The sequence below is a fragment of the Colletes latitarsis genome, chromosome 8 (genome assembly GCF_051014445.1).
Source record: "Colletes latitarsis isolate SP2378_abdomen chromosome 8, iyColLati1, whole genome shotgun sequence".
NCBI classification, from domain to species: domain Eukaryota; kingdom Metazoa; phylum Arthropoda; class Insecta; order Hymenoptera; family Colletidae; genus Colletes; species Colletes latitarsis.
Window position 1 is genome coordinate 25102198 of NC_135141.1, and position 23212 is coordinate 25125409.

General features: G+C 47.7%; 1 protein-coding gene across 1 annotated transcript in view; it reads left to right on the top strand.

The window, feature by feature from the left end:
- Positions 1-23212, top strand: part of Tyn (trynity) — a 46084-nt gene that overhangs the window by 12170 nt on the left and 10702 nt on the right. The window contains exon 2 of the mRNA XM_076770818.1: positions 23099-23186. Within this exon, the coding sequence (XP_076626933.1) occupies positions 23099-23186 (88 nt within the window). The remainder of the gene's footprint in view (positions 1-23098; positions 23187-23212) is intronic.

The following is a 23212-nucleotide window of genomic DNA, read 5'->3' on the forward strand; positions in this document are numbered from 1 at the left end:
GTTTAATGTGATAGTCGATGAAACTTGCACGGATCGAAATGATCGACGACTCGGACACGCTCGTATGAAAGTAAAAAGTAAAGAGTAAATAGACTTAGGCCGCTCAGGATTAGAAATCGACGGTATGTTTTACGATTAACGGTAAATCGCGTATCAAATCGAACGACCGATCAGAAGTGGTCAATGAAACGCGCGCCGCGACTAGTTCGGTGGCTCGGATGGCCAATTTAAACCGTTGCTTGGTCAACTTTTGTCCGTCCCCATTTCTGCCTGACCCTGAGCAAGGTTCAAGGTGAAACTTCGGGTCGAAAACGGAACGTGGACTCGTTTACGTGCAACCTACAATCCTACCCAGCCATCGAGGCTAGATTACAGATTCGAGATTTCACGTTACAAATCTCGTAAATATTATTCTAATTGAAAGAAAAAGGTTTCGAGTACATCGAGTACTGTTGTTTCAAAGTTACAAACATTCTCCTTGCTGTCGAAAGTATATTTATCCGCCAAAGCGTTAAATGCAATAATTCTTAACAATTTTAGACACCTGCCAAGCGTTTCAGGGCTGTAGTATTTTCCAGTAACGTCGATCGGAGATTTTCCAAAGGTTAAGGGCCACGATCATCCGTGCTACCACGTTCCTTTCTCCGGATATCGTGGTCCGTGGTCCGTAATTATGAGATCTCGAGATCGGGAAGCTTCCTTCCGGGGGATAAAAATGGCTGGATGAAATCGTCGGGCCCGCTGCCGGTTTCCCCCAGCCTTGAGCGGGTCTCAGGTTCGCGTCACGTCTCAGATTGCCAGGACGGGACCGCGCTTCGTTCCGCATCCACGCGAGGCCCGCGTTATTATAATAATTTCCGCCACTTCTCATCGCATCTCGCGATTCTTTCGCGAGATCGTACGTTCCTGCCCGGGGGAACAAAGAAGGGACCCGTCGTCCACGGGGATCCGACGAACTTGACGCCGAGATTGCCTGTCTACCCTCCTGCATCCTCGACCACCCAGCCGGAGCAATCTATTAGCTCTTATCTACGGGATTGTGTTCGGGGAACGTTGTTTTCGCTAAAAACGACGGGGATAATTGTTCGCCGCGAACACGATCCGCTGGAATTCTTTAAACGTGGCTAGATTTCATTAATAAAAGCAGAAACGCTCTTCGTCGGTGATTTGCCCCGCCATTCGATCTTTCGCGCCACTTCCCCTGGGGCCCTAATTACCTACTGTTGACTGCTACGCGTCCTCGATCATTCGTCAACCTCGATGGCGGATCTAGAACTCGAGGCTCGCAAAGTAGTGCAATGAAAATCTCAGACTTTGACCTCTCGACATTCTCACATTCTTCGATCAAAATATTATATTTAAAATTACTATTATTTAGACTATTATTTGAGAGCCCCGATTGCCAAAGATTCCTCGACCCATCGTCGAGTCTGTTTATTTAAAAAACTAACGCTCGTCTATTTGCCCGGTTGGAGTGGCTCGAGGACGATATATCGTTTCCTCGGGAGCAAAGAACGCATCGGAGAAGAAGCGTTCCAGCGAGACTGCCGGTTCCGTCTGCGCGTAACGGTAAATTCTGGTCGAAAAGAGGTCGAAAGCGTTCGAAAAATTTCGGGGTTACGCAATCGCCCTGGGTACTCCGGCGATTAATCGTTTCGTGAACACCCATTCCGGTGTCCCCTGTGACTCATGATACTCGTGAACCGGCGTATCTCATTTCCGTGCTCCTTGAGCCGGCGCGTACCGTTACTCCCTCGTTTAGGCTCTTTCGTCGGAATTCTATTCTTTCGTCTTCGATTCGAGGAAAGATCTCGGTCAGCCCGTGGGACGATCATAATCCACGGATGTTATCGTTCCGAAACGAACCGTATCTGACTATTGTGATCTTGAGAACGCTCTTCGCCTTCGTGCTCGCGTGTTTCCCTATTAATTCGTTCGAGACAGGTTACGTAGTTATTCTTAATTAATCACAAAGATAAGAGAATTTACTAGGGAATTTTTTCCCCCCTCGGTTGGAGACGAGTCAAGGTCGTTTCAAGGTCATCAGGCTCGTGAAACAAGTACGACGACCCATAGTTGGTCGTCCAAACTGTCTAAAGAGTAGAGTGATGGTTTAGAAATTAGCGTCTCTCCAAAAATTGATGGCTTCGAACAGCCATAGGTAAATCTAGGACATCGTCGATGACTTTTACATACGAATTTAGGTTGTCAAATGGCGCCCAGGGGCACGGTGCCGCCATCGCGTTACAATCAAATCTTAATAAGCGCCTCTATGCGAATACAACAGAGTTAACCTTAATATTTCCACGCGTCAAGCAACGAGGCTATCTCGTAATCCTCGGATAATTACGCGCGTACAGGCTCGATAATGTACAGTTCTCCAGCATTAATGGCGTCTATGACCTGGGTGCGACCCGCGACGATCAGTTTGTCTTACTCCCCAGCGCGTCATTAATATCTCCAACATCGCGAATAAATTGCTAGGTTCCATCAACCGTGGACGTCACGATCTCTAAAAATTCGCGTATCTCGAAACATTATATGACTCTTCCACTCGACGTATGCAATATGCAATCACCGCGTTAACCGATGGACAAAATTTAATCTCAAGTACAAACCAATTCCCCTCTTTTTAACCCTTTGAATACGGTCGATTTTCACGCAAGCACATAGCTTATGGGCGCTTTTAGTAGTCAAAGGATTAATTTGATACACCTTCAAATCCATTTTCTTTTTACAATCGTTAACTTAAGAGGGGTACTATATTCCGCGATTACCATATCCTGGAGCCTCGCGCTCCTAATCGCGTTAAGCGATAGTTGGCGCTTCTGGCGAAGTTCCTAGGAACAGAGAAGCTTCCTCGAACCTCTCACTTATCGTGGGAGAGATAGAAGGTGACGTCTTGTTCCCCGGTGGCGGGTACGCGCGAAAGAAAGCGTGTTAATCTGGTAAACGTTGAGCCACGGTACCGTTCTAACGGGTCGCGAGTCGGTAGGCGCGTCACGTCGATGGGCGCGCGCCAGAAAAACGGCAACCGGCGTTGTCCTGGCGGTAAAAATCGCGCGAGGACGTATATCCTTGGGCGCAATAATGGCACCGGTGTCCCCTTTGATCCGCTCGACGACCAAGGAACATCAAAGGAGCCAGGCTCCGCTCGTTTTTTATCGAATTCTAACCGTAGGGATCCGTCGATGCTCGTTTAACGAAGCAATTAGACGATTCGAGTGGATCTGGTGGACGCGCACCGACGGAAACGGAGCTGGACACGAGCGATACCACGCATTATTCATTCCTCCTGCTGCAGCTACGTTTGCACGGAGGTCTCGTTTACGTCCGCGACGAGGAAGTCCCTGGAAATTCATTACCCGCCGAGGCTACCGAGGTTGATGAATCTTTCGAGTTTCCTCGACTCCGAGGAATCTGGGTAGCCGAGTCTGCCGGAGCAGGTTTCACTCGGGGGACAGAACCTTCACCGTGTCTCGGTCCACTGAACCGTGGAATTTACAAGACGTCCCAGCTTGCTTTTCCGATCCCTTTGTCCCTGTAACCCTTGGCATACCAAGATCTCTCGGGGTCGTTTACTAAAATGGACGATAAGACACTTTATTTATGTAACGAAGACACGATACTCTCTCGTTTCACTGCCAAACACGAACACTGAGCTATGGCACACGTTCTTTTCCAAGAAAACGTTCACTATCGTATCTTCTCAACACATTTTCACGTCGTCCCGCGAACGCTGGGCGATATTAACGGTGAGATTAAAAGCAGCAGAAAAAATTAAACGTCACGGAGTCCGGGACAAATGGTGGATCGAGGGAGATGGGCGACCGCAGGCTGTCGGGATCTTTAATTAAGCAACACGCTGTACAATTCCGCGGGCAGACCTTCTAATTTAGTATTCGACGGGCAGGAAGGCGGAAAGGGTTGCCGAGGGAGAGAGTACGGAGCTGATGGAGGATCGGTTGGTTATTTGCAGCTGGCGGAGGCACGAAACGCGCCTGCGGATTGATTACAAGGTATGCGGCCGTGCAGCAGTAGCGAACCGCAGCTGCATCTGGCGTAGGAACGACAGAGCAGGAGGAATCGGGGCAATCGTGGTCGCTGGATGGCGGTACTGCGCGCAATTTGCCGCTGCGTTTAAAAGATCGCGTTACCCGCCTTCCCAACGGAATGGCCAGATTCCTTCCTCCCGTTTATATTCGAGAAAAACAATACAGAAACAAATAGTGCCGGAGATACTCGCGAAACGGATTTTATTTTCAACTGCTCCAAGTTACGGATCGATGGAGTTGCGTAACGTTATTATCGCGAGAGCGAGAAACCTTTCCAAGCGTTTTTACGATTGCCCGCGGCGCATGCACCAATAATAAAAAAAAGGAAATCGTGCGTATCTTCCGCAGCCGATAAACTTCGTTTTTTAATGCTCCCCGAAGGAAATAATCGAGCCGCGTTAAATATCTGACGGTTGGGAAATAATCTGTTCGACAGCTGCGTTTTCTAATAACCGGAGCGCCTCCGTCGAGATCGTTGATTGAATTCTTGTTGACATTGTTGACCGGAAACCGGTATGCGACCGGTATGCGGCTTTAGACTCTTCCTCGAAACGTTCGCTCTCCATTTGCCTCGCTTTTTCTGACGATCGAGACTAATAGAATCGTTCCTCCGACCGCAGAAGCAAACTGAAAAGAACGAGGGGAATTTCTATTTCGATGGTGTGGAAAATCTGGTAACTCTCAGATAAAATCCAATTACGGGTATCCCCTTTCCAAGATCACCGTAACATCGAAGTAATTGCGAAACGCGATCGTTGTAATTGATTTGCCGTTGGTAAACGCGCAATTAAAGTTAAGCCCATCGGAACTAGAAGTACCTAAGCGCGAGAGTAGAAGTCGAGATCGGTTCTACGATCGGCGCATCCGCCTTTCGTGCGACACGCACGCGTCAACGGCGTCCAGAAAGTTGCGTGTTCAGCCTCTGCCTCCTGTTCATGCGAGCTTCGTCAACCGGTGCAGAACCCTATTAACTCCAAATGATTTCTCATTACACGGGGCGTCGAGTCGAGCACGGGCCCCGGCCCAGTCGAGATTGAGTCGTTTCTTTTCGTCTCGCGAACGAGTCGCTCGAGGTTAGCTTCGTCTTCCTTTCTTCGCGCGACGACCCGATACCAGCACGAACATTCAAGAGGAAACGGCCAATTTCGCGTAAACGGCTCTCTACCCCTTCAATACCGTTCGCGTAATTTTAATATCGGATAACGTTTCGCTTAAACTTGGGCCCCAATATCGGGGGAGAACCTCCCAGCTAACTAGCATCGTCGATTTTAATCTCCGGACTCCGCGACTCGTCCCTCCTCGAGCTCTTATTTATTTATTTATCGCGTTTATCGTAAAGCAAAGTATAATCCCTGGCAAACCCTCTCCTTTTCTTATAACGCAAAGCCTTGTGAGACGTATGCAAACGGAAACAACAGTGTAACAAAGACACGACTTAACCCTTAAGTGGATTAATTCACTTACCAATTTGGTAGCAATGAACATCAAGTAAAATAACTCGGTTGAGATTGAGAGTCCACTTAAGAGTTAGAGACTAATATTCCATCTCAGAGGAGTGTATATGTGGTCGATGGACTGCTTGCGAGAAAGGTACGGTCGAGCGTCTCCCTCTGCCGGCCATTGCGGGTAGCGTGGCCGCAAAAAGGGGTTTACAACCGACCAGACATTAATCGTTCGCGCTGTCGTGGAATTATAATAGAGAGAAGGAGAAGGTAGGCTACGTAGATGTATGTAATCTCGCCTTGGGGCTTGATGATAGAGTCTCGTTCACGCTTTCGCAAACCCGAGAATGATACCGTGATCGCGTGGCGATTCTGCGGCTTTCGCGTTACGTAAACGCGATCGCGATTACCTCGAACACTCGTAAGCGCGGTGAAAGTGCATCTTCTCTACCTTCCACCCGACATTGACCCGCTTTTTCAGCGACCGTGAAACAGACCCCGGGAACTTTCTTTCCGAGGAACGCACGCGGTTTTGCGGGACGATCCTGAAAGCTTCCAGATCACCAGAGCTCCTCCTTTGCATCGTCATAGACAAAATTTGAAACGGATCGGAGACGCTTGACCAGCTCGATAACGAAACGTTTAATTCTCTGATGGAAATCTTAATCTGAATTTGACGTTAACAGATCTTTTACCGATCTCCGTAGAAGCCTGCCTCGATCGCTAGGGCATTGTGTACTCAATCGACGCGTACGTATCGCGATGATCGTTCGTGTCGGCGGAGTGGATCGCAAAAGGGTACTCGAATCGTCGGGGCGATCGCGTCGTCGGTCGTTCCATCGATCCTTAGATCCCCCGGGCGCTATGCCCGGCAGCCGCGTCTGTGAAATAAATTTCATCGATCGCGGATCGAAAGGGGGTAACAGGCACGCCGGAATGCAACGTTAACTCGCTTCGCTACCGACTTAATGGTCATTATCCTTCCGCGAATCCGTAATTGCGCGAGTTAATAAACGAGTTGGCTACCGATCGGACTGCCCGCGAGGTCGTCCCGGAGTCTAATCGAGGATTCTAACATCGCCAGGAACTGGACTGCCCGGGAAACATTCTGCAGCGCTCAGAGAAATCCCTCGAGCATGACTAACCCATCGACGCTCCCGTATATTCCACGGCGCGGGATCGATCCACGTTCGTCCGCGATCGCTTAACATGAATTATGCAAATTCCCGCGGCTCGCCAGCAAATCAGCGGAAAACAAGCCCCCGAAGAAAATTGCACGGCTAAGGGATAAATAACACGGGGAGCCCGGGAGACCTGGTTATTTGTTATCGAGCGTCCAAGATCTATCGAATCGCAGTCGTTCCATTACTGGGGATCGATTCGATTCGAAACTAACGCGTGCAATTAAACGGCCACTGAAACCTATTATGAGAGAACCCGTGGAATTCTTTTTCAATTACCAATTCGATACGCTCGGGGTTTAGATATTGGACGCGTTACAGGTTATTACACAGCTTTTAGCGTATGTGTACCTAGTTTAGAGTCCGTAGAAATTTCTCCGAAGCGTCCCCCGAGTCGCATAATTTCCCGGGCCCTCGTTAAATCGTTGCGCCCACGAGGCAGGCGTAGGGGGGAGATCCAACCCCAGGGATCATTAGTTTCGAATCTCCGCCGGTGGCAGAGGCTGGAATGGCGAATTTAAAAGAAATCCCCCGGACAAGCGGTTTCGTGTAACCGAGATCCACGGATCCTCCTCCTCCTCGAGCTCTGGTCTTCTTCCTCCAACCCCTTTCACCGCCACCCGCGCATCCTTGTCACGAAGCTCGGTGTTGCGGTAGATCGTGTCCTTGGGCGGTACATCTCCAGTTCTCTTCCTCGGAGTCCTTTTTCCCTCCTCGTCTGTTTCTCCTCTCCTCTCTGTCTCGCGGCTCGCCTATTCCTGGCCACTCCATTTGCATCGGGCCAACAAGAAGAAGACAAAGGGAACGTGGGTGGGGGAAAACCGGAGGCCGCGGAGATCCGCTTAGACGGTCGGAAAAATCGCGGAACACGAAAGCGAGCCGCTCGTGCATCGAGGGAAGAAGACAAAATGTCGCGGGGGACGGTTTTACATGGCCGTGGCTACGTAATATCTCCTCGTCGGCATGCAGCCTAGACCGGATGCTGCGTGGCGATCGTTTCGCGGCGAAACTCGTGTCTTGAATTTGCAACCGGTGGTCTCTTGCGCGTTCCCCAGCCATCTGATAAGACGCGGACCCACGGATGCCCGGTCGTTTGCTTTTTTACGCCGGATGCTTCGTGTTCCTCTTCCTTTTGCCCCCCGGAATAATCCGTGGATCGATCATGCAGGCAATAACCAACCAACTTTTTGCCGTTCGTTTCCACGCGCTGAAATCCCGACGTCCCCGGTGGTATCTCCGATAGCGCCATTTTATTACACGGAAATTTTTTATTCAAATCCACGAGTCCTATCTAGATTTATTTCCCTCGACGTTTCATTCGGTCGAAGATCGAATCTAAAGTTTCCACGCGTTGCACCGTAATGGCGGAACTGGAACCAGCACCCCCGATGCGCGCGACGTCGCGACACTTTTATCGCGTGTAACTCTGGCATAGTCGCGTTAGATCGTCGCGACAGGCAACCAGCGGTCGTCCTGGCGAGTCTACGTATCGCGACCAGCAGCCCTTCCTCCTCGCGACTCGCTTTGCGGTTCCTCGACCGGAGACACTGCGCGCCATTGTGTTTCCACGAGCTTCCGCGATTCTTCGGGACGCCGCGTAACGGGGCCTCGTGTTCCTGGACGGTTACAAAGTGAACAGTAATGTTCGACAAACTCCTGTTACGCTTCCTACGGCGTATCTAGCGTGTTCCTTCCGACCGCGACAAGGTCGGCTAATGGTACCCAATGGAAATCCTCGTTTCGCGCCAGGTTGCCTCGGAATAAAACGTTCTTACGAAATTAAATCGTAGCAATTTATGCACCGTAATCACCAGCGAAAAAATATGCCTCGTCCGTGTTCGTATTATTTCTTTCTGAACCGCGGGTACCATTATTCATGGAATACTTGTTCCCCAAAGGTTTTTTCCCCCGGGGATAATGATGAGTAACGTATGTGCGTTGCTCTTTAACGTGACAGCTCGTTGGTCAGTTTTTTCCATAGTTAAATGATAACTGCAACGAAAGATAATTTCAAGCACGACGATCTGTAATTTTCTGCCATCGTTTTCGACGTAATTGCATTCCAACCGCCACGCCATGGATGCAAAAACCAACGTACACGCGCGCTTAATGTCGTCGGCGGATCGCCCCTCGAAAAGTAACACAAAGTCTGTACGCTGGTCACGATATTAAATATAGAACCGTAGGCTTATTTCCAATAACGATGGTTTATTTTTAAAATTGAATTTCGTGCTAATAATACTGTAGATCGCGCGGCGATATGATGTGCAATTTATTTAAATCGCCGTTTAAAAAAGCAAATTGTCGCGTGCACTTTACCGTATTAAGTTCCCGTGGATGCACGATGGCCGCCGCGTAACTCGAGCGTTCGTTAAAGATGCAACGGGTTCCCAAGTACTCGTCGCAATTTGTTTGTCTCTCGGTGGCATTAAGTGGTGCCTACGGCGAGATACCTGCCCATCGGCTGTTCCTTAAAGGCTACTTTGTTGGATGGACGCCGTTCGGGGCCACTTTCGTCTTTCCAGCAGTCGCGTAAACGCTGTAATTCCATCGAAAAGAATGGTCCCGCGTCTCCGGAGCTGGACTACCGTAACCGCGGACCGAACTTCTCTCGAAAGAAACTGGCAATTTGCCACGCCCTCGAACGGAAATAATCCAGTTGTTTCGTCGTTCCGTCGGGGGAAAAGAATTTTTAAACATCGCCACGTCGAACCCTCGTATCGCGGCATCCTTGTGGAATGTATACGAGAATAAAAAATTTAACAAAAACTTCTCCGTCGCATTTAGACACTTCGTCTGGATCTTATTAACATCGATTAACTTTCGTAACTATTTATTTTGAAATTATTAGCGTCAATAGAATTCCAAGATGGCGAAAGCGCGTCAAGGGGATGGGATCGGTAGTAATAACTCGTCGTTCGGCGCAACGATCCCACAGTTGGGAGTCGTGGCTCGATTTTCTCGGAAAGGAGCATCGTAGGTCTTGGTCGAACGCCGACACGATTTTTGCAATCTGTCATTCTTCCGGTGCAACGAGGCGTAACGGGTTCGCGGAGCATCGAAGAAAGACTTCTGGTCGTTTTCCTGGAATCTGGTTGAACCAGGGCACCGTGAAGGGTTCCGCCGAAAGAATGTTCATCCTTGGAAGTTTTTTGCGGTCTTTCTTGCCCGATTACGGGGCGCGGATCATCCGGAGTTCGCCTTGGGAATTGTGTTCGTCGTCCGACAAGAAGTACCTCGCGCGGTTTTCGCCATTTTAAAAATTCGAAACAACGAATTAATTCGGAAATTAGAGTTTAGAATAACGCCAGGGGGTGTGGGAGTTATTTCTACGGTTGATATTGCTCAGCAGTGGACGAAAACGCTTCCGAGGATGCGCCGTCTGGTCTGAGCGGACGTCGTCCGTGGCGATGATTAAATTTGCATGAAAAACGAAGACGACGCGTAGACAGGCGGACGTCTCCGCGTCCCGCGGATGTTGCAACAACGTGGCGGCACGGAGAGGAGCTGACAGGCCGGAATAGAGTTCTCATTCTTGCTTTTAGTGCTCTAACGGACCGTCCGTTTCGAAGAGGATCTTCCTTCCACGTTGGATCGCCGCGAGCCGCTTCCAATTAAAGTATTCTCCCGCTAACGATCCGGTGCGTCCGGAATAAATCGAACGAACGTCGATTAAGACCGTAATTAACCGATCTGGGCAGGCTTGTTTATCGGATCCGCGCGAATCGCGATAGAGCGCGTATCAGATACGCAAACATCGCGAAACTGAGTAAGATCTGTGCCCCTCGATCGATCGCGCGCCTCCAGGGAGCTAATCCGTGGATCTTGGGTAAATTTCGTGACGCTGATCGAGGTTGAGAGGTCGTACGCCGGTGGTCTCTCCTAGATCGTCGCGATAGCTAGAGGAAACAGAAGGATCGATGCGTGTTCTGGTTGCCAGCAGAAGGGGTATAATCATATTTCTTGCATCCTCCCTTTCGTCCTTCGATTTCTTCCTTCGGTCGTTCGTCTGCTCTTCGGAGACGACGACGTTGCAGCCGCTAATTACTTTGGGAGGATTTATCGAGATCGGTCCGCGGGACTATGTTCCTACGGCGGATCGATCGTTATCGTACGTCTGGGTCCACCGACCCTCGACTTTCTTATTCGGACAGGGATGAACTCGTTCCTGCGCGAAACCACTCCGAGCACAATAATTAAGGCTCGTTTACGCGGATGACTTTATCGCTCGACGGACCGTACAGCGTCCGTAGTTAGTTACTCGTTCGAATTAGCCGTTCGATGGACGTTGCGTGCTCTGTCAACGCCGAAGAGGCCAGATAACTGAACCGTCTATCCGCTTCTACTGAAACAGCCAGATGAAATTCAATCGGTCTTATCTCTCCTCGAAGGCTGCGTTTATATCGCAGAGGTGGAACAGCGAGAGCAATCGAGACGCGGAGTGAGTCGTTGGATATATTTTATTTAATTTATTCGTTCTTAGATCTACTTGCAGGCATCCAGAGATGCGCCAAATAGATACCTCGACAAAGAAGTCGTTGGAAGCCTTGCAAATTTAGTAGCCTATATTTTCCGTTGATATTTAGAGAGCAACTAAACAACGTTTCGTTTAGATCGAACAATATTAGTAGGAGGGATCGGGAGTTTGCAGGGTCGGTACGAACTTTACGGAATTTTATGACGTTACCTGACGCCGAGAATGGGTACCGTTTCGCTGCAAAGTTGGCTGTTTAGCGCCTAGAGTGCGCTGACCACTCATTTAAGATTTATATTATTTAATATAAATATAATCGAACCCTTACGAAACAAATATTCGTCGATATTAACAAGGAAGTTCCAACGAGAAAGAAACGAACGAGCTCTGGTTTGCTATCGTATAAATTACAGATTCATCGGTTCGTAGATGTTGGTTTGCTAGGTTCAGCCAGAAGTGGAACGACTTCGAGACGGAGAAACTGCTGTTTCTCACGGAAGGCGAACCCAGATTCCGCGCGGAATCCGTGGTTTATGCGATCGACTGAAAAATGGCTACGCGCGGTCATCGAGGATCCTCGATGGCCTGCAGAAACGAGATCCATTCCGCGCGATCGGTCTCGGACGCCGATTTACGTGCCTCCGTTGTTTATGAATCTCTTATTCTCCGTAGGGAGCCTCTCGTACCCGAGCTTGCTACATTTCCTTCTGCTTCTTCGTCTCATTACTTATGAATCTGCTCGACTACCGTTCGCCACCGCGGAGACGCGCTCGTAAATCAGATTCTTCAAGTTCACCGTTGCGGGTGAACGCGCCACGATAACCTGCTCAATGCCCAGTCTTACTCTGGATCGATCTCGATACTTATTTAGGATGTAGGAAGTACACAGAGTCGCTAGAAACTGTCGAGTAAAACGAGCGATCCTTACTTTATATCAGGTTAATCCAAATTAGAAAATGATCCACGTAGAACCTCCAGAATACTTGCAGATAAAAAGTGTAATTTTACGGATATAAACACGGAATAAATCCCATTGGAAATAAATAAATAAAGAACCGAGGTTTTACCGTTCGACCAACACGTGGGACTCGCCCCTAGCCGGAGGATGAATTTATTTCTCACGACCGGTTGCGTGGGACTAATCTTTACGCTCGTGCAAACGTTTCCACCACCCCCGAAGGTGATCGATCGATCAGGAACACGGAGGCGCTGTCGCGATGGGAAGCATCGCGTGAAACTGGCCCCAGAGCCGAACGAGTCCCGTGGATCCTTGGTCCCTTGGCCTCTGTATCGCGGGAGATCGGGCCTCGCGCTCTTAAAATATGCAAATCACAATCGCTCTGCCGGAAATAATAGGTGGAGCGAAATTAGCCGACGGAAACGATACTATCTCGTCTGCTTAATCTGCCACGGAATCTTTTCCTCCGCGAGGATTCCTCTGGAGCTTTTCTCCTTGGGGCACCCACTCCGTTCGGTGCCCCCGTTTGATTCCGAAAACCATAAACCACAACGCTGGTCCTCTTGGACGTAGGATTAGTCCACGAATTAAAAATGTTTATTCGTCGCGTGGAATTTGGCCTACCTGTGCACGAACGCCTGGCGTTACCTTTTGTGACGATATTGTGGGATCGAGACCCCCTCCAAGAATGAAACAACGGGACAGGAATTGTTCGTACCCTTTCCCTCCACCCCTACGATATTCACCGTTTTTAATTTGGGATCAAGGCTGTAAACTTCGCATTATCCCTAAATTCTTGCGCGTTTATGGCTAACCCATGCGGGTCCACTGTGTTCCAGTACAATACTGGCCCAATTCCATATCGATAAATACGCGTGAAAGTGTTTCTACAAAAGAATTTCACCGTAGAATATTCCCCTAAAGGTTCCTGAAAAATATAACTTTGATCTTTCGAAATCAATTTTGAGAATATTATTCGATTCGTGCGTTGCGTCGTGGATTTTTTCAGGAAGCTACGATGTCACCCAAACGGGGCCCAATTTTCCTACGGTCTTCCGCGCCACGTGCACGTACCAAGATGCCCCGGGAATTTCCCACTGCTATCCCACGAAATGACCATTCCTCGACTTCTGGTTGCAAGCTTTTAAGGTGGCCCTCCTCCTGTGAGGTCAAGTTCAGATCCGTTGGAGTTCCATTGAAAAATTAAAATATATACAAACCTATAACACATCAAATGGAGTACCTGCACCGTTTCTATGCAATTATGATGCAGTCATCCGGAAATAAAATTTGCCCAAACTTATCCATGTCCTGGTAACGCGTCGAGAGCACGTGTCCCTCGTATCTTGGACTCGTGACGGTCCTGAATCGGCAATCTAAGCGCGTCCCTTCTGAATCGGCGTATCGACCGATTGATATACGAGGCGGTATCGATGGGATCGGGAAAAGGGTCGAACGGACGTCTGCGAGGACTCGTTAGCGAGTAGCCAGGACGCGGCTTGGACAGGACTCGCGGCGCCGCGGCGTGTTGGTCGCGGAGAAGGCTACGAGGGAGCGTAGCCATTAATCCAAGGCACGGTGACGTTCCAAGGAGCATAAATCTGCATGTTCCGGTAGCGGTGCGCGCGCAGGACCATCCCGCCGCGTCCGGGATCCGCGATCGCGATCGCGATCATACGCTCCCCCGAGCGTATCTCGCCGAGAGGATCCCCGCGGATTTATTCTGTTGACCCCGCCGCGAATATCGTTCGAATTACGCGCATGGGAACGCGAGGAACGCGCTCGAAAATCCTCGAAAGCCGTGGGTGAGCAATTTACTCGGACACCGTACGTCACCGTTAACCCGACGCGTAATTTCTCGGTAATCATCGTCGCGGATAACCGTCGATCGACACACTTTTCGTCGCTACGATTACACGAGGAACGGGCACGGAACACTTAGGATCAATTTGAAGTCAGAGACCCCCGAGCCTATCCACCGTGCGTTGTTCCGTGAGAAATGCTGCGTCAACGCTGCTTCCCTACTTTGCATCTCGATACTAAAACAACGAATTCTCAAGTTGAAACGAGAGATTTCTGTCTGGTAAAAAGTTTCACCGTCTCGACTCGTTCGAGTTTCAAACGCAACACATTATAATTTCAAATTTCGAGAAGAGCTATTCGAGTTATTGCTTAAGTGTCGCTCGACGCGGAACAAACGAAGCGTGTTATAGGGGGGGGCATATGTGTCCGGAACGCGTCCGTTTTCAAGGGACGCCGGTCCCGGCGATCTGATAATTGATTCTTCACGGGGCCCCGTGAAGATCCCATCGCGTAATTGCGCGTACGAATCGCCATTAGTGCTCGGCCATAATCCGATCGTGACTTTGTAATTAACCACCGCCCGTGGAATCCGCCGGATTCGAATAAGTACGGGTAATCCACGTTTATCTCCTCTAATGATTAACAATTTACCGGGATCGGTTTCATTAAAACGACGCCGGGACACTTGCGTCTCCGCGAAGACGTTACGGGAGCCATTAACTTCGAATCGGTTTTATTGGAACTGCTTAAACGGTTCTTTAGAAACGATGGTTCTAAGAAAAATGAAGTCTTTCGTCGAACGATCGAACGTATCGATGATTATTTTCCGCAAATCAATTACAAATGATAATCAAAATGCAATCAATTACCGGAGCGGTGGCTGTTCGTGGCCTTCTGCGTTCAATTCCACGCGTTTCCAAGCTGTTCCATCTCCTTCGCTCGTCATTATGATGCAATGAAACAGGTTCTCCTACGATCATCACGGTTACATTTATCAAAGTTCTGTCCAGGCGCCGACGAAAGTCATTCGCCGCGTAATGCAGCCTGGAAATTGGATCGCCAGCTTCCGTGTGACTCGAAGGTGTAATGGACGAGCGCGTAACACGGCATTCCGAGCGTGTCGTGATTTTTCAACTCGCCCCGGAGTCTTCGAACGAAGCTGCAGGGACTCCATTGGCTCAACGACGCGTTTACAGTGGTCGTTAACACGTTCGCTATCCCCCGTTCCTAGAACGCGAACGAAACGCCCTGAGAGGCGATGAGACTTTCGTAGCAATAAATATCCCGCCACGATTTGCGTTGCTTCTCTACAGATACCAGCATCAATCATCCGAATATTCTTTTATTTCAACAGATTTGTGATTCTCAAAATGAACATCACTCTTTTAAACAAAAATCTTTCACCCGTCACTGGCTCCTAGGAAGATCCACGGGAATAACATTCATTATTTCATCCAATGTCGACGAAATGCAACGAAAAAAATATATTTGCATCTCGAAATGTTAAAGAATATACGTGGAAAGTTACTTACGCTGTAAAAAAATTGTCAAACATTGCTTGTCGTTTTGTCCTCTCAGGGCGTTTCGTTCGCTATCCCCAGTTCCTAGAACGCGAACGAAACGCCCTGAGAGGCGATGAGACTTTCGTAGCAATAAATATCCCGCCACGATTTGCGTTGCTTTTCTACAGATACCAGCATCAATCATCCGAATATTCTTTTATTTCAACAGATTTATGATTCTCAAAATGAACATCACTCTTTTAAACAAATATCTTTCACCCGTCACTGGCTCCTAGGAAGATCCACGGGAATAACATTCATTATTTCATCCAATGTCGACGAAACGCAACGAAAAAAATATATTTGCATCTCGAAATGTTAAAGAATATACGTGGAAAGTTACTTACGCTGTAAAAAAATTGTCAAACATTGCTTGTCGTTTTGTCCTCTCAGGGCGTTTCGTTCGCTATCCCCCGTTCCTAGAACGCGAACGAAACGCCCTGAGAGGCGATGAGACTTTCGTAGCAATAAATATCCCGCCACGATTTGCGTTGCTTCTCTACAGATACCAGCATCAATCATCCGAATATTCTTTTATTTCAACAGATTTATGATTCTCAAAATGAACATCACTCTTTTAAACAAATATCTTTCACCCGTCACTGGCTCCTAGGAAGATCCACGGGAATAACATTCATTATTTCATCCAATGTCGACGAAACGCAACGAAAAAAATATATTTGCATCTCGAAATGTTAAAGAATATGTAAAAAAATTGTCAAACATCGGTTGTCGTTTTGTCATTTTACACGAGTCTTCTGACCCACATGTGGATCGGAAGGCAGCGTTGTTGGGCTGTTATCCGGCGATATCGTCGACGGAAGAACGCGTACATAATTAAATCGGCGCACGGTACGTTCGTTAAGCGATCGCCAGGTAGCATTTAATTGCCCGTCGCGGTCCTCGCTGGAGGCTTTTTCGTCGACGGGCGGAAAATCGTGGTCACCGTTTCTCGCGGACCCTATAAATCACTTCCGACGCGGGGCTGTTTAATATTGATGATCCGATCGGTTCCTGGCCTCCGCGTCGTCGAGGCCTCGGATCTCTGAAACCAGTTCGTTACCGGCGAACGAGTTAATAAGGATAGGATTCGCCCGTGGCGATCTCGTCGACGAGTCCCAAGGATGCGGGGGAACGCCTCCGCTAAACCGGAGCGCATTTGTTACGAGATCATTGTGCCTAGTCACGACCACGGGAACGAGAGCCAAGACAAATGGAAATCCGTGGCGAGCCGGGACCAGAGTCGACCGTGATTCACGAAGCGATTTCGAGCTCGTGGATAGCCTCGACGATAGTCCCGTGGATCTCGACCTTTCATAAAGGGGATAATTAAGTGGCCCCGGGGGCCTCGGGCCTCCGGATATCGCTTACGTTCGCTCCAAAAGAATCGTAACGTCGTAGGCGACGTCGACGATGTATCATTCAGGCGTTGGCACCGCTCTTCGAAACGGTAGCCAGCCTATTTGCTCGAAATAGGTTGATCCGAATAATAATAATAGCTTTATGAAGACGTCGTAGCGCGGAGGTACCTCGAATTGTTCCCGATTACCGAGGCTCGCGTCCCCGTTGAATCGGCAAGCGACGAGGAGTTTCTCATGGCTCGATTCGCAGGATGTTGGAGGAGATCGCGTTATTAAAAACTGTGGCTTCTAATAAAAAGGTGGCGGCGCGCGAGGGCTCCGGAAGCGGCGTAGTTCGCGGAACGAAGCACCGGAAGCCACGATCCCCGCCGGCCGTAGCCTTGAACAACCGTGGAACGTCTCTCGTGGAACTCGTCGGGTTACCACGCGAGGTATCGCGTTAGGGGACCGGTTGTGACGTAAATCCCGGGTTTCCTGCGCCCGTGACCACGCCGAGCACAATGGCGGACAAGAAATTCGCACGTGTGCCGCGTTTGGACGTCTCACGACCGCTTTACGCGGATTTACGCGGCGCAAAAACGTACATATGTTTTATCGTATTTGGTAGAGGAAGCAGTAGTTGCAATACCAGTTCGTTGGAAACACAGAAGGAGCCGACAACCAGAGGAAAATTATTGTATTCTAAACGAAACAAGTTCCTTGTTGTTTAGAATTACCATCGCAGCGTACGAGTACGAGTAACTGTGATTGTACAAATTCTTCCAGGGTCGTGAACGAACCATAATTAATCACGGTCGAGCACCCCCAACCGTTTCTGGCCTTTCTCCCCTGTGAAGATTTTCACGCGGAGGAAGCGTGAGCGTCCACACGTGTTCGTGGAAATCCCAGACGCGTCACGTGACGCACCCACGACGTGTAGGCACGAAAACGCGAAGAAAGTAACATAACTTCGAACGGTATCGCGACGACGAAGCGTTCGACCATAGGTCACCGAAACGAACGCAAAAGGAAGAGAAACATTTCTGGCCACACGTTATATTTTCGGTAAAGAATTTTTTTTCTCGAATGTGGATAGGATTTCGGGGGTGTGTGTATTCACCAAATATGATTGTAATTGATCCCCGGAACTGAAAATAATTTTTTTAGAACGATTCGAAATTTTTTTTTATCGTCGACAAATTTAGGCTACCCCCTGTCGATTTTTCTTAAAAATTCGTTTTTGCTTTTTAATAATTTTGTTTGACGTCCTACAGAAAAGTTGTCTAATACTTTTTTGTAGATATCCATGAGCTCTACTTTAGAAAAAAGTTTCATTGAAATATATTCACTATTGTAGGAGTTATGGCTGTTCGAAGATTGGACCATTTTTATGGGGTTTTCTCATTTTGCGGGGTCAAGAATCAACTTCTCGAATATTTTTATAATTTCTACATATTCTCCACCAAAATACACGTCGTTTGCTTTTTTAAACATTAAAATCGTCCAATCCGTTCAGAAGTTATGACGTTTTAAAGATTCGCATGAAAATTCGGGCAGAGATTTCTCGCCTAAAATTATGTTTTCAGTGAGGAATTTTTTTCTCGAAAGTGGATAGGATTTCGGGGATATGTGTAATGACCAAAAATTATTGTAATCGACTCCTGCAACCAAAAATAATTTTTTTAGAACGATTTGAAATCCTTTTTTTTCGTCAAAAAATTTAGGCACCTACCCCCTGTCGATTTTTCTTAAAAATTCATTTTTGATATTTAGTCATTTTGTTTGACGCCCTACAGAAAAGTTGTCTAATACTTTTTTGTAGGTACCCATGAGCTCTACTTCAGAAAAAAGTTTCATTGAAATATATTCACAATTGTAGGAGTTATAGCAATTTGAAAATTGGACCATTTTTATGGGGTTTTTCTCATTTTGCGGGGTCAAGGACCAACTTTTCGAATATTTTTACGATTTCTACATATTCTACACTAAAATACGCGTCGTTTGCTTTTTTAAACATTAAAATCGTCCAATCCGTTCGGGAGTTATGACATTTTAAAGATTTGCATGAAATTTCAGGGAAGCATTTCTGGCCTCATATTAGATTTTTGTTTAGGAATTTTTTTCTCGAAAGTGCGTAGGATTTCGGGGGTATGTCTAATGACCAAAAATGGTTGTAATCGACCCCAGCAGCTAAGAATAATTTTTTTAGAACGATTTGAAATCCTTTTTTTTCGTCGAAAAATTTAGGCACCTACCCCCTGTCGATTTTTCTTAAAAATTCGTTTTTCATTTTTAGTCATTTTGTTTGACGCCCTACAGAAAAGTTGTCTAATACTTTTTTGTAGGTACCCATGAGCTCTACTTCAGAAAAAAGTTTCATTGAAATATATTCACAATTATAGGAGTTATGGCTGTTTGAAAATTGGACCATTTTTATGGGGTTTTTCTCATTTTGCGGGGTCAAGGATCAACTTTTCGAATATTTTTGCGATTTCTACATATTCTACACTAAAATACGCGTAGTTTGCTTTTTTAAACATTAAAATCGTCCAATCCGTTCAGAAGTTATGATGTTTTAAAGATTCGCATGAAATTTTCGACGAGTATTTCTGGCCTCACATCAGATTTTCAGTAAGGAATTTTTTTCTCGAAAGTGGATAGGATTTCGGGGGTATGTCTAATGACCAAAAATGGTTGTAATTGACCTCCGCAGCTAAGAATAATTTTTTTAGAACGATTTGAAATTTTTTAATTTTGTCGAAGAATTTTCAGTTGGGTATGGGAATCAGATCGGTCCACGAAAGCCCATAAATTGTAAGGGTCTACTCGTATACCTCGTAGTTCGACATTCCGAGAAAACTGCAGTTTTCTCAGGTAACACTCTCGACCCCGCCGGAAGAGGTCCGCGGTTCTTCTCCCCCGTTTCTTTCGCCCCGAGAGCATTAATCTTCGTAGCAGTGCATCAACCCGTCCGCCAAGTGAACCAAAGCGAATTCCTCGTTGTTAGCGGCTGCTCACGCGCGACCGCGACTTTGCGGGGGCGAGTTCGACGCGCGTTCGCTTCCATTAGAGTCGAGTTTGCGAGTAACTTACGATTTGTCCCGCAGAACCACCGGTCAACATCGTTCTGGACCACTGTATCCAACTGGTGAACCAGCATCGACTCCTATAATTTAGTTATTTGTCAAGCTCCTGACCCTTGAATTCTAGATTTATCATCGATATTCCAATCATGGATCTGACGTTACTCTATTACTATTAGGTGCTATAAAAATTGTTCATACTCCCGAGGAACGGAGGCGTCGTAAACCAAAGGATCCCACAGAACTCGTCAACACCTTTTGTTTGTAATACCTCGCACCTGCTACGGTACTTGAGTACCGTTGGCTTTGTCTCGCGTGGTAATTAATTATTTCCTACCATCAACGCATCCCTAAGAACGTTTTAGAGGCTAATAACTCAGCTGTTTCGATGCTTGTTGATTTATGGCTGAAAATATCCACGAAGACCGAGTACTAAAATAATAGAAATTATATACGAACCGATTACCGGCAATATCGTCGGTATTCGTCGATATCGACGATTCGATCGATCGTTTGCTGGTCGATTTTAGAATCTCGCCTAGGTCGCGGAGCAATTCGAAGCTCGTTGATATCCCCGTCCGCGGGGAGGTCCGGGATAGGCGTTCTGGCGAGAGATGGGGGAGAAGGCGGGGGCACAGGCTGAACCTCTGACCTCGGTACGAGCCACGACAAAGCTCTCTTCCTCTGTTACACGGTCCTCGGTTGCTACAGGCTCGATGACCTCGAACCAAGGCTACAAAACGCCGCAGCCTAGACCATCCTCCGGAGGTCTGACGCTCCGTTATTGCATTACGTTAATTTCAACCGGGCAATCTCGCGTCATTTACCTGCTGCCGCAATTACCGAGGGTGTACGTACGTCGCACGACCTGGAACGTGCTCCCGGAGTCCCTCGATTCCCTGACCTGAGCGGAACATCTTCCAAACAACGCCATCTTAAGTACGTACACTATGTTTCTCCAACTGGAACTAACGTGAATCGAGTACGTCTGAGGTTGGATTTTAATCTGTTAATCCGGAACAAAATGCAAAGGTTTTCGACTATTCTTAAGGCAGAGCCTGTGCAATTTAACTCTTCCAGACTGTATAATCCTCCGGAAACACGGACGAGACAAGCTGCTCGGCACAGCGAGCGACCAAGATAAACTGTTTAGCCCCATAATCTCTCGGTTCGCTAAACAAATATACAGGGTTATTCTAATAACTGGGCCACAGCCCTGTCCCGAATAAAGACAGACGAGAATTCTGACGGATAATTTCGTACGTTAGACTGGTTTGTTTCACGGTGGAAAGATTCGCGGAAGCGACAATCGGTGCATGGAAAAGGCAAATGGTCGATGGGAGTAACGGGGCGATCTCGAGGCTGGTTTACGCGGGTGCGAGCGGGTCTCCGGAGGATCGTGGCGAAATGTCGATCCTTACACGGGCAGCATACTTCGGGCTGAATCGCTCAATCGACCGCGGGGAAAAACGGACGAGGCAGAACGAGGAGGAAACGATCGATCGTAAATAGGTTTCGTCGGGAAGAGAGGCGGCTCGGGGCGCGGGGAACAGCGGGGTGAAGAAATCGGGAGGTGGCAGCTGTGGAAACGGGGCAAAAACCGAGGAAAAGAAGAGATCCAGGAAGCGGTCGGACGGAGAAACACGAGCAAAAGGCACGCGGGAAGACGGTGACTTGCGTGCTTCCAGCTTGCACGAGCGAATTACTTCGCTGGACGCCGACGAGATCTCTCGAGCGACTTCCACGAGGTCGTCTTTTAGCACTTTCATGGACGGGGCTCGCGCGATCGCACCGTCAAAGATTTATTCCGCCGTGGATTGATTCACGGACACCTTATGCGGCTCGCGCTAACGATTTATGGCGAGCCTGAGTCCCCCGTACGTTATTAATTCCGCGGAACGACTTTTGAAATCGAATCTGGGAAACAAACGCGTCCTAAAATGGCAGTGGCAATTATACAGCGGTGTTAACGTCTATGAGGGCGGCCATTTTCTTAGGTACTGGTCATATTGGGTTAGGTCTGGGTTGGGACTGCATTCGAGGCTCGTGAAAATATTTAAACTGCGTTATTATACCGTTACACTATCTAAAATATAGAACAATAGCATATTACGATAATATTTTACTCTATAGAATGTACAATATACGTGAACGTTACTGATGGTTATTCTGCGGTAGGAGGGATGATAACATAATAAATAACCCCTCGTACGTGCGCTGTTTCCTCACCGACACCATCTTCCTCGTAAGCCTTAACTCGTAAAAAAGGGGAAAAATTGTTGAGATAGTTAGGAAATAATGATAGTGATTTTCTGTTCTTCCTCCTAAAAGGTCAGTTTTTTCTAGAGCTAGTTTCTTCGCCCTGACACGTTCTCGGCTCGCGCGGATCTCCGGTTGAAAAACCGTTTTAGATGCGCGAACACATTTCATTACTCGTGCCGGTTACGCGCGCGTCAAGCGTGCGTGCACGCGAAATTCATTAAGGGGGTAGTCGAGCCTCGGAATCTTAAATATCGACCTTTCTCTGACCTTACGTTTACTGGGAAGCAAATAACCGTAATCGTTTCGATGTTCCAATGTTTAATGGTCATTGAATTTAATCCCCTACCCTACAATTACGAGTCTGAAAGTTTCACAATTATGAAATCAACGCGTGTTTACATTCACGAGGTATTCGTAGAACAAATCTATTCTTTTAAATTTAAATAAAATTAAATAGTATACGTTTGGAAAATTGCATTAAATCGTATGTCAAGGGGTTAACGTTCATGAGTTAGAAAGTTATTGTTGGAAATAATTGTCTATATTTCGAATATAATATCGACACACTTGGTTAACAACACTCGACTAATGGCGGTCTTTACATACGCGTAGTCAGAGACACATCGCAACACAAAGAAAAAAAAAACATACATACATTCCGATGTGAGATGTCGCGATTTGGGTAATAATTCGTCGATGTATCAGTGGATAAACTAGATTTCCATATAATATCCAACAGTTATGTTGCTATTTTATTTGAGAAATCATATTGGGGAATGGGGATCGTACGTCCATGATAATGGAATATCGCGCACGTTCGAGCGACCGTGGCGAAAGGGTTGGACGTAAGAATCGTGTCCAGGCGAGATCGAAGGACAACGAGGGGTCAAGCCGTATCTAATTAAGTTTCTAACCGAGATCCTTTGCTTCTGTTGCAGATGGGCTCCTCCGCGATCGGCACGATGGCGACCATAGTCGCGAGCGTGACGCTCCTGACCTTGGTCACCGTCTCCCAAGCTGCTCTGGGTGAGTACGATCTCTCGATGGACGAC